General features: G+C 38.6%; 2 protein-coding genes and 1 pseudogene across 2 annotated transcripts; 2 read left to right on the plus strand and 1 right to left on the minus strand.

Annotated features, from left to right (window-relative positions):
- Positions 1-3812: 3812 nt before the first annotated feature.
- On the minus strand, positions 3813-5268 carry LOC148719342 (uncharacterized; annotated as a pseudogene).
- A 1456-nt stretch (positions 5269-6724) lies between these two features.
- Positions 6725-7989, plus strand: LOC148719343 (uncharacterized). The gene has a single exon (XM_088740444.1). The coding sequence runs from the start codon at positions 6837-6839 to the stop codon at positions 7845-7847; it is 1011 nt and encodes a 336-aa protein (XP_088596570.1). The 5' UTR covers positions 6725-6836; the 3' UTR covers positions 7848-7989.
- Positions 7990-8953: 964 nt separating this feature from the next.
- LOC111331948 (uncharacterized) lies at positions 8954-16182 on the plus strand. The gene is made up of 5 exons (XM_022937181.2): positions 8954-9441; positions 12929-13233; positions 13405-13527; positions 14097-14189; positions 14433-16182. The coding sequence occupies exons 1-5, from the start codon at positions 8993-8995 to the stop codon at positions 15254-15256; spliced, it is 1794 nt and encodes a 597-aa protein (XP_022792916.2). The 5' UTR covers positions 8954-8992; the 3' UTR covers positions 15257-16182.
- Positions 16183-16389: the final 207 nt, after the last annotated feature.

Here is a 16389-nt window from a genome sequence, read left to right on the forward strand (position 1 = left end):
GGCGAAATAATTTGAAGAAGAACGCGAAGTTTCATCCCCTCAGTTAAAAGGAATATTCCAGGCAAAAATGAGACAGTAATAGAAAGGAAATGCCCTTGCTACGAAGAAAAACTACACAGTAAAAATCTCCATTTCAGATTACGACGTTTGTTTCCATAGAAATAGCCCAAAGGTACGTAAGTTGTAACGTAGGGATTAAGAATGTTGGGTTTTTCATCATGATGTATTGCAAATTTTGTTACCGGAATGTCTAGGTAACCAGTTGACAGTTTTCTTACCTGGGCCGAGCTTTGGTTGGAAAATGTGCTTTGTTGAACACTAAAGTACGTTCCTGGGTGCTGGTGCGGAAAGCGTTGAATTATGAATTGTTCAACTCGTATAATAAAACCCAAAGTCCTTACTTCTCGCTTGTGCTTTTACTAGTGAAACCTTTAGTTTTTTTTTTTCTTTTTTTTTTTTTGTAGCCTATTGTCGGTTTTTAAGAATTTAGCCACTCCTCCGTTCATGATTTCACAATTCTATCTACTACCGGTTCTCGTGGCGGAAATACTGAGTTTTGTTCGCATTTATATTTTAGTAACAGAAACACTTACCTTCCACATTAAGACATTATAAGATATCCGGGTTTTATTTGGACAGCAGGCTTCAACTGTGTACAATTCCCTTTAATCAGCGCTACCTTTATTAAGATAGTACGCTGTTATAGCAATGTTTCTTTTTCGGTTCCTAAGCAACGTGACTTCAGCAGTGTGCAATTTCACGTTACATATGATTAGAATTTTAAGATCCATATGATTTCTGATAGCTTAACTCGAACCATGGCTATGTAGAGCTTTTCAATGAAAACGGATAATGGTCTGCCCAGAAGCAAAGCTGGCCTTGTAAGCTACCTTTGTATCGAAACTAACGACATCGTAATTAGTACAAGCCTCTGACATAGGGGAACTTTATTGAAAAACACCAAATCATAGCATCAAGTCTGGACATTTTTATGTCAGTTTCCAATTGTGTCTTTATTATTTTTCTACGCAGAAAAGCCACTCAACTCCGATCAAAGTAGGCAGATCATAGTAAATTAAATCGTTCAAGGAAATTTATAAATTACAATTGAAATTCACACTCGGCCTGCCATCTAAAGTTGCATCTAAAAAATGGTTCACTTTTGGAGTGTTGAACCTCCGTGATCCAGCTTTCTTACGTAGATCGGCTGGGTCAAATGACTGTGCTGACGCATTTTAATGCGTTTTAATTCAAATTACACAAGCTGAAGATCTAGGGCACCAAAAATTACTTTATTTGAGTGGTGAGCGGCAAAGTTCGCAATAGAATGTATTTAGTAAACATGGTACAGACACGATCATACCATTAGGTAATGCCGGGAGACTAATTCGGTGGGGATTTTGCCTGACAGTGGTGGGGGAATTTGAACCGGAAGTGTCAAGTTTTACCAGCGAAACAGTAACTGAGTAAGAAAGACTTTATTTAACGAGGGTAACATTTGACAGTAATAAAACTGATAACCTTATGGCCCTCAAAAAAACAAACTAATAGCAATAGTTGTAACAATATTAATAGTAATTAAAATAGTATATAAGCCTTTGTAAATCACAAAATAACATTATAAAATGTGGTTATATACAGGTTTTAAAATTTACATGAATTATGTGCGCAAGAATTTGATTATTTAAAGTTATTTTTAAAAGGGAACGCTTAACGTTTTTGACACTAGTACTCCGTTTGAGGTCCACACTTAGATTGCTCCATTCCTTTGTTACTCTCACAGCAAACGTTTGACAACCTTCCTTACTTCTCTTATATCGAGGGAAACTTAAGTTAAGATTACAGAAACGGGTTGATCTATTATGTGTGTCAGAGTTTCTGATAAGTAAATCATTTATATACTCAGGTTTAAACTGTAGACATCTAAACCTCTATTTCAAATTAAAGCGTATAGGACTGGCTATCAGACTATACCAAACATTTTGAAAAAAATTAATTGTCCAATTTTTCACGACTTCTTAATGAGAGCGCCCGACTCACCTTTTAAGAGCTACAAGTGAAAGGGACATGTAACGTTTGACATGTGACTATGATCTGGCGATTAAATGAAAGATCGTGATCAAACGTTACCCTAAAATAATTTGGATATATCAACAAAGTTGAAATGGTAAATTGGCCACCGTAATAATTACAAAAGATGACGTTTCGAGCGTTAGCCCTTCGTCGGAGCGAATAGAGGAATTGTGGGTTGTGTGTGCTTTTAAAGGCAGAAAATGGAGCTACGTTATTGGTGGGTGCATGGCAACGAGAAAAATATGAATAAATTAGTGGAATGAAAAGCGTTCATTGATCCCTGTGGGATTTAGACTATTACTCCCACCGACGCAGCCCCAAACAGTTTCTTTCGAAACTATCAGCCGTTACCCCTAAAAGTTTGAAATCAGTTACACGTTCAATGTTTCCTCCATTTAAGTTAACATATATTCTGGTAGAGCCGACAAGGTTCCGCAAACGTTTCCCTGTTCAGTACCAGCATGGACTTGATTTGCGAAGGGTTAACAGACATCTTGTTTCGTGCCGACCACTCATCTAACCGTTTGAGATCTTGATTGAGAGCCTGTGTCAGAGGAGGGACATTTTCCCAGCTAGGGCTTTTTAAAAAGTCGTATCATCAGCATAAACGTCAAGGGCTGAATCACGTATACTTAAAGACATGTCGTTCACAAACAATAGGAAGAGAATAGGTCCTAAGATCGATCCTTGAGGCACCCCTCGTAACAACTGCTTACTGGTGGAACAGCAGCCATTCATCGGCACATATTGTTTCCTTCCAGTAAGATATGACCCAAACCACTTTAAGAATAAATCATTGGCCCCATAAATAGATAGCTTCTTAAGTAAAAGCTCGTGATTTATCACATCAAAGGCCTCTCTAAAATCGACAAGAACTATGCCAGTGACCATATCATTATCCATATTAAAAGAGCAGTTCATCAGTTAATTTAATCAGTGCCGTTTCCGTAGAATGATTTGGTCGAAGAGCTGACTCGAGGTTGTGTAGCAAAATCGTAACTATGTAGCGGGTATTTGGAAAGGGATGTTGCAACCCGCCCTTCAATATCTTGGAAAGAACAGGTAATATAGAAATTGCTCGGTAGTTGCTTGTGTCTTCACGACAGCCATTAATATAATAATAATAATAATAATAATAATAATCGACTTTATTTAAAGAGGTTGTACACATAGCAGCTTGCGCTGATAAACCAGTGGCCCTCAAAACTAAAGTTAGTAAGTAATGCATTCTAAGCGATAGAGATTAAAAATAGAACTAACTAGTCGAACAATGTAACTATTCAAAGATTATAAATACAATAAAACTAGATTATAATACAGCTTCAAAAAAATCAATGTCTCTATAAGCATTTATAAAATAATTCATCAAATCATTCCTAAAAGAGGAGATGCTACGTTGTTTCCTAAGCTCATTTGGAAGACTATACCATAACTTAATACTACTAACTTGGTTTTCCATGTCGATGGAAAGGAGCTAGTAGATATGGAAAGATTCATAAGTCAACAAAGGGGGTGGGTCAGAACAGAAGTTGCTAACTTGAGAACCTTCGCAATGAGGCCGTCACATCCAATCGCCTTATTTGAAGGGATCTTGATAATGAGATCAAGATCTGCCCCTCAGTAATAGGTGGTATTTCAAAGGACTGGTTTCCTGACTTTGACTTTACAAACTCATAGAAAACCCCATCATCATCATCATCAAGATCTAAATCTGAGACGCACTGATTACCAGAGATAATCTAGGAGGCAGTGTTGATAAAAGCGTCATTCAAATATTCAGCAATTTCTTGTTTATCTGTTATGGCGCCATGCTCCGTAATTGGTTTTCTGATAGTAACTTGATCTTTCTTAACACCGCTTAAAGTCTTGAATACCTTCCACATTATTTCGGGATTCCCTGTGTTCTCATCCATTGTTTCCTGAAAGGAACATCGTTTTACATGTTTTATCAAGTTTGATGTTTTGCATTTTGCACAAGTATACATAAACCAGTCGATTGAAAGTTTGTACGACGAGCTGTTTTCAGCAGACCATCTCTTTCAGCTATCAATTTCAAAAATTTCATCATTCATCCAAGGGGGCTGACTGCGCCTCTTTACTCGCTTGTTTTCCCAGGGAAAATTCTGATCAAGAACCTCTTTTAAGATAGTCTCTAGAGCATTTAAAATATCGTCAATGTCTTCAAATAGGAAGGTAGTGTCCCAGGGGATACGTTCTAGCTGGGATTATAGAAGCTCGTCAGAATTCAAGTTCTTTGTTTCCCGATAAGAAATTGTCGTGTGTTCTGACTCATAACCTCTTTTTTGTTTGGCGTATTTAGGCTGAATAATTAGAGGAAGGTGGTCCGCAAGCCCGATATTTAAGACGAATTTATTTGCATTAAAGGTTGGATGACTTTTCTAACAATGATCCAAGTATGTGCCATCTTTAGGTCTTGTCACAGAAGTAATGACTTGGCTAGGGGCCATGCTCTTCAGAGCTTTGGCCAGCCTATGACTATTGTAGGCATGATCTAAATAGTTAATATTAAAATCACTCATAATAATGGTCTCACGATTCTGCAGATAAGCGTTCTCAATATTCTTCTCGATCCTGGTATCAATGTCAATATCCGAAGAAGGCGGACGGTACAGAGCACTTACTGAAAGCGATCTTTGCGAGTTACATTGAAAGGAAAACATCCAGCCATAAGGTTTCAATCTCCTCTCCTAATTCAATGCGGTGGTTTTCTTTCATCCTGAAGTTGACGTAAGCTATACATCACACAGCCAGGAATTTCAAAAACGTAGAATCTAGTACCTTTAGTTTTAAGAAGGTCTCAATCAGTAGCAGGTCAATTTGAAGACGGTCAAGAAATGTTTTATCTGTTCAAACTGAACATCGGTCAATCTGTTAATATTCCACTCGCAGACCTTCACGCCACCATTCGTTTTACTTTGACGCTGCGCGTTAATTTGCTTGCTTTCTTGGTGAACATTGGACTCCTTTGGGTCTGGATTTGCCTCAATATCACCACTTAGTATTATTTGCCGTGTGAGTTGGAAATTACAGGTATTGTCCGTAGCATATAGAAAGCGGCTCGGAAGACAATACTGCGGACGTTTGTTCTCTTTGTTGTTTCGATGCTTGAAGGTTTATATTCCAAGGAAGGCATATTGTACAGCGACGAAATCAGAAGGCAGTTGATTCATAGATGAACCATCTTAGTTGAGGAAAAGAACAGGCGCCATAAGTAAAAGGAAAGTAGAAAACTTCAATGGACTCTGGAGCCACATTAACCCGTGACCGACCGCCATCGTGGTCGTGTGAATAAAGAAAGAAGAGAGGTTCTACAATGTCTAAGTTTTAAAGTTTGGTCAATGTGTAGAAAGTCATAGTCACTGATTTTGACTTTAACATTAATATGACCATAAATCCGGCACTTGGGTTGGACGTTTGAACTCAGTTTTGGCCCCGCGAAGCGGGAATTAAACAAACCAATCTTCAAATGTTGAAATTCCCGGAGGGTTGCCCAGGGGGATGTTGTAACTTCAAATCAATCGACACATAATGATAGCAATAATAATAATAATAATAATAATAATAATAATAATAATAATAATTTTTATTATAATTATTATTATTAAAAAGTAGATCATTGGATAATGCAATTCAAGACTTTTTATTGGCTTAGCCATTATGGTATATCAGCCAATATACCATAATCTACAAATATGGCAAGCGTACGTGTCAGCTTAAAATTAAAAGGGAGCTAAAGATTTAATAAAATTGAATAATTTAATTTAACGTTTTTAATAAAACAATTATTCCACTCGAGCTTGTTGGATATGAGATGATTATAGCCAACTCGGCGCTACGCGCCTCGTTGGCTATCTATCATCTCATATCCAACGCGCGCTCGTGGAATAATTGTTAATTATAATATAATAATAACAGTAATATGTATGATGTGTATGCCCCATATTTTATAAAACAATCACATGCACCTGAAAATTTCGCTAAGATATGGATACTAAAAGTAAAAATTCATTTCATATCATAGTAAATGCTTTAAAATATAAAGTTCATTAATGTACTAAGCCTCGTAATAGATTCTGTAGTAATTTAAATGATGGAATAGAATCTATAATAAGTAATCGATGATCATAGAGTAATCACATATCGCAAAAAAAAATAAGAAACGGTCATTGGCGGTAGCTGCGTGTGTAACAAATAGAGGCAGTCTATTCTGTAGAATCGCATCGTTGAATAAAATCTCGCATTCTGAAGCGTGGAAGCGAGGTATTTAGCGTGGAATTGCGAGTTGAAAACGAGGCTAAGTGAAATTGTTTCGCATCTACGTAAACACAACAACTATCGTCAAATTCTTACAAAGTTTTGTTTCTAAGTCAAGTTAAAAAGTTTTCAAAGCCATTGTCACCTTCTAGAGAGCAAAAGCAAAAAAAGCGTTGAAATTGAAGCCCTTGTCCCTTAATCAGTATACAGTTACTGATAATTTTGATTTCACAAAAGAGATTCACGATCTGAAGATCAACAAGGGTGAAATCTTGGTTTCGTATGATGTCTCCTCGTTATTCACAAACGTGCCTTTGGACGAAACAATAGAGATCTTGGTTAACAGAGCCTTTTCGAACAATTGGTTCAATACTACCCACAATCTTGCCCTTACCAGAACAGATCTTATTGACCTCCTAAATGTAGCCACCAAAGGCCAACTATTTCAATTTAACGGAGCTCTATACGAACAGACAGATGGCGTTGCTATGGGGTCCCCTCTCGGGCCCTTATTAGCAAACGTCTTCATGTCATCCATCGAAGATACCCTTGAGCGACAAAGAAAACTCCCATCCTATTATCGTCGATATGTTGATGATACACTCACTGTAATGCCTGATCTAGCGACAGCAACTACCTTCTTGCATACCCTCAACAGCGCCCACACTTCGGTCAAATTCACCATGGAGGTGGAGAAGAACAGCAAGCTTCCTTTCCTTGGCACCGAACTACTCAACCATGCACCTCGGATTGAAACCAAGGTATATGTGAAACCAACAAACACGGGCCTACTATTACACTACCAAAACCATGTAGACAATCGCTACAAACGGAGCTTGCTGAAAACTATGCTGGATCGCGCACACCGATTATCTTCCTCCTGGGCCCATTTCTCTGATGAGTGTGATCGCCTAAAGAAAGTTTTCGCACGGCTTAAATACCCGGAACGCCTGGTAAATTCTACCATTAACACCTTCTTACAATCAAGAATTGTTGGTACGCAGCCCACACAGACGCCCAAAGAACCAATATCCATTGTTCGTGTGGTCATACCTTTCAAAGATCAGGAATCAGTAAATTATGTTAAGAAAGAGCTCAAGAATCTTAGCATGAAGGTGCAGACAACTGTCCAGCCAGTATTTGTTAGCCGCAAAGTTGGCCAAGATCTTAAAGTACGAGAAATCAAGCCACAGATTGTCAACCAACAACGCGTCGTTTATCAATTTCAATGTGACCTGTGTCATGCGGGTTATGTGGGCTATACACGCGGACACTTACACACACGCGTGGATGGACATAAACGAAAGGCATCTTCAATATATAAACACTACCACGAACGGCACAGCGAAGTCCCGAAAGACGTACTGAAACGTTTTCGCATTCTGAAAAAGTGTAGTAACAAGTTCGATTGTTTGGTGAACGAAATGCTTTTCATCAGAGACTTAAAACCCACTCTGAACGTGCAAAGCGATTCAATTCGCGCAAAAGTATTTGTTTAATTAGCTCGTAACATATTTATGCTATTTTAGTGTTACACCTTGCCACAAACTTCATTTTTTATTTCTCCTTGACAATGGCGTCATGATGACACCGAAACGTCGGTTTTTATCGTTAGTTTTTGCTAGTCTTTGCATTTCTAAATCTTTACGTATATGTGCACGATCCTTCGCAGTAAAGCACTATTTAAGCAATAGTGAAAATCAGACCTGAAAAAAATTCAGGCCTGTACGGGATTCGAACCACTGACCTCTGCGATACTAGTGCAGCGCTCTACCAATTGAGCTAACAAGCCAACTGGGAGCAGGCCATCAAATTAATTCGACATAAACCCGTAGATGATAAATCAAACAACAAACATATGAAATACATATATATGAACTGCGGTTGTGAAACGTATATGTGCACGATCCTTCGCAGTAAAGCACTATTAGCGCTTTACTGCGAAGGATCGTGCACATATACGTTTCACAACCGCAGTTCATATATATGTATTTCATATGTTTGTTGTTCTAAATCTTTATTGTTAACAATAAACGGCTCGTAAATTCAGTCAAATACCACTATTATCCTTAAATAGTGTGGAGCTTGTTTAAAAAGTTCGAAAATGTATAGTCAAGCACGAGGTACAAATATAATTGTCCAAGGTTCAAACGTCTACGACTAACCTTGCTTTCTATTCGCTAACATAATGACACTTCTGACAATTGGCTTTGAAATGGCTTTCTGGAGCGCCCGCTCGGGATAAAAACAAACAATAATACTGCCGATTTAATTTCTTGTTTTCTTATTTTCACTCAGTTATGCGATTCAAGGAAAATTCATTACCTGACTCATGAATTCCGCGTTAAATTGCACTTAAAAACCGATATCGCATACTAAACATTTTAGCTCTCTTGATAGGCAGAACTGGTCTAGCGATGGGAAAAATTGAGGATACTAACGTAGAATCCCTCTCATCTCTTATATCGAGGACGAAATCATTACTTTGTGGGTAGGGAAATAGGATAGGCACTGAGCTCTTCGGGAGTCCTCTTTTGAAGTTTAGGAGAAGATAGTTTTATTATTTATTAGGTGCTTGTTTATTCGTTTTTTAGAGTCCATGCAATTACAGTGACTGCTTTCAAGTCGAAGCCTTTAAAAGCAGATGGCTGACGATATACCTCCTGAATTGCGGAATGCATCAGGTCGCCGCAGCAGGCTTTTATCATCAAGAAGTAAGACACCTCGGGAACGTATTCTTTCTGCGAGAGGTTATACAGCTTTTCCCGTCGTCATGGACATAAATCTTAAAGCAGGCGTCAGCTTTGAGACATTATACGAAGAAAATCGCCGTGGCATTGACGATGCAATTTCAGGTGCAGTGTTAAATCCATCTAGTGATGATCCTGTGGTAAAGCAAATATCATGCAGCGATAAAAATCTTCGAGTGAAAATGCTTTATCGACTCGATGAAAGCTTGTTATCGTTCCACAACAAGTATGAACAAACGCAAGCGAAGATAAGAGGAGAGCTTAAAAAGTTTGGAATTCATGAGATGATCCATTTTACCATAGAGAATCAAGGACAACTCGAACGAAAAATGGAAGAAATAAGGTATTACTATTGAATCAACGAAAGGAATTTGTGATAAATAGAGAATGATACGAGGGAGCGCAGGTATGGAATTCCTCTTCTCGATATCTCACTCGTTCGCTGAATTACGCATGTCTAGATAGAAACACAATAGGCCCTTACTGAAGAGAAAAGTCAACTTCACTGATTAATTCAATCCGCGAAAAGAAAATCATAAAGAACTAAGATGATAAGTCTTAAGACAAAAAAGAAGCGTTGAATCATTATTAAAACAAACTAATTCACAAAATTCTCACAAAACAACCTTTTCCTCACCGAAGAGAGAAGAGAAAAAAAAAAGAAATCCGCTCAAGTCCAAGGTCAAGATCGGCCTGTGGCAAAGCTCCTAGTTGTCAATTTTCGTTCCCAGCCGCGAGAAATGCCATCAACAAAGCCAAGTAACTTTCGGTTTTCCTTTTCGTATTTGGTGTTCTTCCCCCTTAAGGAAATTTTGAACTTCGCTTTATGTGAACAACATGAATTTTTATTATTATTATTATTATTATTATTATTATTATTATTATTGTTGGTGGTTGCCATAATCTGAAAATTGGACGAACAACTGGAGTGAAAATAGCGAACGCTTTGCCATTCATTTCTCAACCTGATCAAGCGGAGCGAAAGGCGAATGACATGTCAGCAGTTGATTGTCGATATCAAACACACGTAAAAACTATCGTAATTTTTTACGTTCCTGTCTGAAAGCAATTTTGCATTAGGAGTTGGATTGACAGATAATTTTCTGGGACGCGCACCATTATCGTCATAATGCCCCCCATTTCATATACGGTTAGATGGTGGTTCATGGAGCACAACGACCCGGGCAATGTTTGGGTAATGCATCAGCTATTGGTAAAAATGATGCATAAACGTCCTCCTATTTGTCGGTTCGAATTTATTTTTTTAATTCTTTTCCCCTGTTTCAACCTTATCACTAGTTTGCATATTTTCCATAATATTCTCTATAAATTTCATATGGCGAAGACAAGGAGAATTTTTCTTAACAGTCAAGATTGTTTCTTCAGTTGGTGATCATGTCCTTTATTCTTGTGACGTTAATGTTTGACCCAAGGGTGAAATTCCAGGGAGAAATTAGATGTTAGTTAGTCTTTGCGATTATAGTGCCTGTGACACAATTTTTGCCTTTTCTGATTGATAGCTGGTATTTAAAATTTGAAATTATCGACCTTAGCGTCTAGCGAGTTCTCTTTGACCAATTTTTTACGCATTGAAAGTACGATTGGCGGCCAAAAAAGTGTCCCCATTTAGCGCGCGGCCAAAACAACCATGTTACATAGCTGTGACGTAAAATTGTTATAAGACGCGTCTGCAACTATTGTGAAGAAAGGAGAACTCAAGATGAAGGGACGAACGCATTACGTGGCCGGAACGGCAAATGATGTTACCTACAAGAATAATACAAATACACAGTGTATTCCTATACACTACTTTCCAGAAGATGTAGCTGTGTGGCCATAATGGAAGCGTTTTGATTGTCGACACTGAGGAGATTTTACTCTTCTAAGTCATCCACTATTAAGAACACATAACACAAGTCAAATCAGGGGAAGATGGCCGGTGAATTCAGCTAACAATAATCTGATTTAGCGGCCTGTCCCACACCAGACACGATTGTTTCACCACTCTTTTCGGCTGACATTTTACAAGCGAAGAATGGTGAGGTTCCTATTCTTGTTTATTTCACGCGCTTGAGATGTACCCATACTCCTCGTCCTTCCTTATGACTACACATGCGCTTTTCTTATCGTATGATAATCCTGCCAATTATAATTTTCATCGTATTTTAATGACGGAAATAAATTCCTGACCAGCCTGATATCCTATTGCCGGAACAGAGGATCTCAATGGGATATAGGCTGTGCGTAAACAGCTGGAGGAAGTGCACCTGCTTTGTCCTTTGTAATCTTTGCCCTGACAGTCCTCTATCTAATGGTTAGTAGCTTTCTATCCAATCTCTCATGAAAACTTCCCTTTCGTTAAAAGTTGTCTCAGAAGGCAGATATTCCTAAAAATGGACAGAATGAAATGCATAATAGACTGGGGCACTGAGTATTGGGAGCCCAAGTGAGTGTAGCACTTGGCCGTCCAGTTTGTGATCCGCTTAAGGGACTCCTTCGAGATGCTACAAGAGTCCATGTCGCAGGACGCTGAAAGTCTCATGTTAAAAATGTGAAATGGCGAAGAGGTTTACTTATTTTATATGTGGGTTCAAATTGAACTAAAATGGGTAGAACTCAAATTTGTTAGACTATTCATTGATCCCTATGATGTGTTACCGAAGACTTCCAATGCTTTTCACCGACAGGAGACCTTGAATCGCTCGAAAGCTTTATCTTCTCCTATACGATAGAAGCTCACGACGGCTTTCTGGACAGCATCGGAATTTTTTAATTTATATTTTAATCTTGACCTGAACGCCGTAAACGAGAAACCGTCTTTGTTAGTCTTCGTCAATAGCTTCGTTTGATGAACGCGTTTCTCCTTCGTAGGGCCGAACCATATTCGCAACTTCCATTTCTTCTTTGCTACTTGAATATGATATATCACAACTCTCGGTAGAGCTTGCTGAAGGTAGATATACATCGTTATCGGACATTATTCCAAGAGTAGGTCGACGCTGACCGATACATCATTGCAAGAGATGTGAGAGATTTGAAAGTTTCTACTGGGAGTTTTCATAGTTCTAACGTCATCACCCACAAACTCGTTAGCAGTCTACGGGACACTTTATGGACAATATAACCATACTTTAGGGCCCGAAAAAACAGAGTTTCAATTTTCTTTGAAATTTTTCTTCTATCGAAGTTGGTTTTTACATATGATAAGCTAAATAAGCACGCCATAAAAATTCGTGTTATAGACACTTGAAGAACTAAGAATGTGGTTGTAATCAAGATACTATAAGTCGCTTCTCTTGGTTGTAATTGGACAGCCGTTTCCTTAATAACCCTTTATGAATGGTCAAACTAGGCCCCATTTACATGGTCTCGGGTAACGGAGACAACCCTCCCTCCCGAGTTACCCTGGACTAGCTAACTTTTCACTTATTTCTTTAAAAAATTCAACCGACCGTTTACATTAGTTTATGAACCCGTCTCGCGAGGCAACTCGGAGGGTGGGAGATGAGTTGTCTCACCCCGACAGGTAGAGTATCCCTGGCAGTAAACACCTTGTCTCACCGACCCTAGACAAGACAACTGAACAGACAAAGTGTGCACACGCCATAGCCTGAGCCCTTGCGTATTACAGCTATTCTTTTCCTGTCTTCCGCCACTCTGTCGAATATATAACGTGGCCTAGCCGAACGAGGGTTAGCAGATGTCAAATTTCATAGAAGCACTCCGTAGAGTTGTCTCGGGGGGAGGGTTGTCTCGGGTATCTGGGACCATAGGAAGGGACCTAGGATGACCAGGTTACCAACCGAACTAAAGATACATTTGCTTTTTAGATTGGTCGAAAGAGCATTAATGAAAGGAGGTCGTGGCATGTCTGGAATGCATATCGAAGTACTTTACAGACAATGGGAAGTTATCACGAAGGATCTTGAAGTGAAGAAAATTCTTCCTTCACTTTTGTCCAGGGAGATAATCAGTGGTGAAGATATGAATCTAATAGAAAATGAAGCTACTAGGAAAGACAAAAACAACGCACTTTTGAAAATTCTGCAAAAGAAAGATTCTGATGCATTCGATGGCTTTGTTGATAGCCTACGCAGAAGCCAGGAGTTTCTGGCTTTTGGCCTATGGCAGGAAGGTATAAGTGTATAAATTTTATTATTATTATTATGATTATTTTTTTGGCAAAATGCAGTTAACTTAAAACTTACAAGCACGGCCTTAGAGTATTTGGGATTGTAAGGTGTTTCTCATATGAAACCTGTTCACGTACTCGGAATGTTCCATGTTCTCAAATTTTTGTTTGCAGAGAAAAAAGAATACAAAAAAGAACAAAACGCGTTGATTTCGAGATTGAACAGTTGCTTAAAAGCTAGAAGTGACATATATGACATGAAAACTACACTGGAGAAAGATTTTGAAGAGGAAACAGGTATATACGATAATAACTTTATTTCAAAATTTTAAATGTTACATTTATCAAAAAAACAAAAGCGAATCTATAACCTCCAGTCACCGGTTGCGATATTTACATCTTTAAGCCTCTCTCTTGAATCTATCTACTCGGAGCGTTCCGTACCTGAGATCTGGAAGGGAAAAGTCCGAACCATTGTAGCGCGCGGAATTATCCATTTAGGATTCCGGACCACTTAGACGCTTGAGGAAAAAATTAAATGCTAAATATCTTGTTAACCTCGTTTTCTCGGTCCGTACTCTAAGTTAAAGAACCTAGCTTTTTCCACTCGAATTTTTGCCAGAGCAAAAATCGAGCTGGCCATACACCTAGCGTACATTTCGGACCCCGAACTTAGCTACTGAGAGTTATGCAATAGAGCATTGTTGAAACCCCGTTCTCTCACTTATTCTTCTTTTCTTACAAAGACACATTCCCCTTTCTAACTAAATCCATGAAAGTGCTATCTATCCTATTATTGCACAAGATGTGCGTGATTGGTCTTGATGCTCGTTTTCAAAAATAAAACGAAACTGTTTCTTTTAAAGAAAATATGGAAAAAGAAACCAATAAACTTAAAGAACGAGTTCAGGATCTGGAGAAAGAGCTTGATGAAAGAAAGACCATCATGGGAAAAGGTAGTAAGTAAATAATTCTACGTAAGAGCAACAGAATATGAAATGTGGTAGAAGAAAGAGCCCCAAAGGATTTCATTATTTCATAAAAAAAACACTCGGCAGGTTGTAAGAAAGCTTATATTTAAGGCGATTTATACATTAAGAAGAAGAAGTTATCGCGAAGGAAAGCGACTTGAAGAAGACTGTCGTTGTTTGCGTTTGATACACAGGGTCTAAGCTGCTCTCTTGATCTTTCTCGCCTTCTAGATGTGAACAGTTGCTCACCACAAGATGAATCAGTGGGGAAAACTGGGGGGATTCCTGGTGAACAAGAAAATGAACGAGAGAACCAATCAGAACTTGTCGAAATATCAACTGTAATCCGAGAGGGGTGTGAAAGGCTCCAAAACGAAGTTACAGAAAAATGCAGTGCAATTATCGAAATGATTCTCCATAAGAAAAACTGCCGAGGAAAAAAAGTACCCGAGAAGGTAAAACGACTTGAAGAAGAATGCCAGGGTCTGCATGATGTAATCAAAGAAAGAGAAGATGAAACTAAAAAGTGCAATCTAGAGTTAAAGGCGGTACTCGAAGAAAAAGCTGTACTTGTTGAGCGTTACTTAAAAACTCAGAAGGAAAATGATCTTCTCCAAAAGAAATATCAAAACCTTAAAGCTAAATTTTGGGAAGATAGAAAAGCGTTGGAAACTCTTTTAAGAGACGAACGTGATAAAACAAAAAAGCAGGCAAATGAGTTGGCAGAACTAAAAGCTGCTAGTAGAAAAGCCCGATTACACCGTCAAAATCTCAAGGAAATGCAACGGAAAGCGGAGGAAACTACTAAAGAATGTTTCAAGGAAAAAGAATCATTAACATCAGAAATAAAACGCCTTCGCTCTCAACTGGAGAGTGAACTAAAGAATCACATAGTGACAACCGAAAAACTAAAAGAGGAATTAAGAGAAGTCCGCAAGTTAAAAGAGCAGGCTCAAAACAAACTGGAGCACAAGCAAAGCCTCAGATCACCCTCTACATTACCTGCTGTAGATCACGAGGAAGGACAAAAAAAAAACAAAAAACAAGAGGAATAAGTAGTGGAAGACCACTATTTTCTGGAAAAGTCTCGCATTTTTTAATTACAGCCAGAGGAAATTGCAACTCAGTCATATGTTACGGTATAATTCAACCGACAGAAAACCCTACAATCCTACGAACTTAACTACGTTATTGGACGACGTGAAATGTTCTTACTTAGGGGCAACTTCAACAGACAATACAATAATTAGCCTCAATAACTTACTTTATTACACGACTCGGGCAGTCAGAGAGCCAATAACTAAAATCAACCAATGAAAATGCTCTATTGCCGGTCAATATTCTCTCAGTATTGGACCGGGCACTGTCCCGAATGGTCCCGAATGATACCGCACTTGTGTCCCTTTGAACTTCAGTCGTATAATAAATCTCTTATTAACCAAGCTTGCTCGGGACCGTACTGGAAGAATATCAGCCCTCGATCTTTCTTGTACGGACCTCGCTGCGCTCGGTCCGTACTGTCAAGACCTCGGGCCAATATTCTCCCAGTGCGGCCCTCGCGCTTGATTAATAAGATATATTTAGCACTCTACAAAATAAATATTCCCTCACCACGGACGCAATCTCACAGTTCAAAATTCCTTGATATGAACTTTCCTTCACACTAACTCTCTCTCAGTGTAGCTTTCTAAACAGTCGGTCACTCCCGACAACAGCAACAACAACCGGTTACTATAATTAAAACGACAGTGTTTTATATTCGCTCACAATGTATTCTCCGACATTCCAGGAGCTTACAACATGGACACACTTGAATCAGCATACTTATTTGCATATCTGTCGTTGCGCAGTTTTGTACATATTTTCACTACCTCGTGTTTTTCAAGTTGTCAGTTCATGTTAGTTTTTGACCTCGATTCATGTACAACCTCTGTACAAATTGTAAGACTCTACTAGTTCAAAAATATACAGAAAACATATATATGAAGCTAAATTTCCTCGTGCCTCAGTGAACGAGCTTATCCACAACAGTACTATTTTGGTAGTATTAAATCATAGTAAGAAAAGCTAATAGAATGTTCTACAAAGTTCCCGAGAAAGAAAGTTCATACATGCAAGTCAGCATGACTAGGCAATCTAGAAATTTCTAGATACTTTTCTTCTTGTCACTCTCCATAACACATACTAT

The sequence above is a fragment of the Stylophora pistillata genome, chromosome 12 (genome assembly GCF_964205215.1).
Source record: "Stylophora pistillata chromosome 12, jaStyPist1.2, whole genome shotgun sequence".
NCBI classification, from domain to species: Eukaryota; Metazoa; Cnidaria; class Anthozoa; order Scleractinia; family Pocilloporidae; genus Stylophora; species Stylophora pistillata.

Excerpts from the sequence above, each read along its gene's own strand:
- LOC148719343 (XM_088740444.1), top strand. The coding sequence starts at position 6,837 with ATGGGGTCCCCTCTCGGGCCCTTATTAGCAAACGTCTTCATGTCATCC.
- LOC111331948 (XM_022937181.2), top strand. The coding sequence starts at position 8,993 with ATGGCTGACGATATACCTCCTGAATTGCGGAATGCATCAGGTCGCCGC. Across the intron at positions 9,442-12,928 it reads CGAAAAATGGAAGAAATAAG|ATTGGTCGAAAGAGCATTAA; the intron begins GTATTACTATTG and ends TTTGCTTTTTAG. Across the intron at positions 14,190-14,432 it reads GACCATCATGGGAAAAGGTA|ATGTGAACAGTTGCTCACCA; the intron begins GTAAGTAAATAA and ends CTCGCCTTCTAG.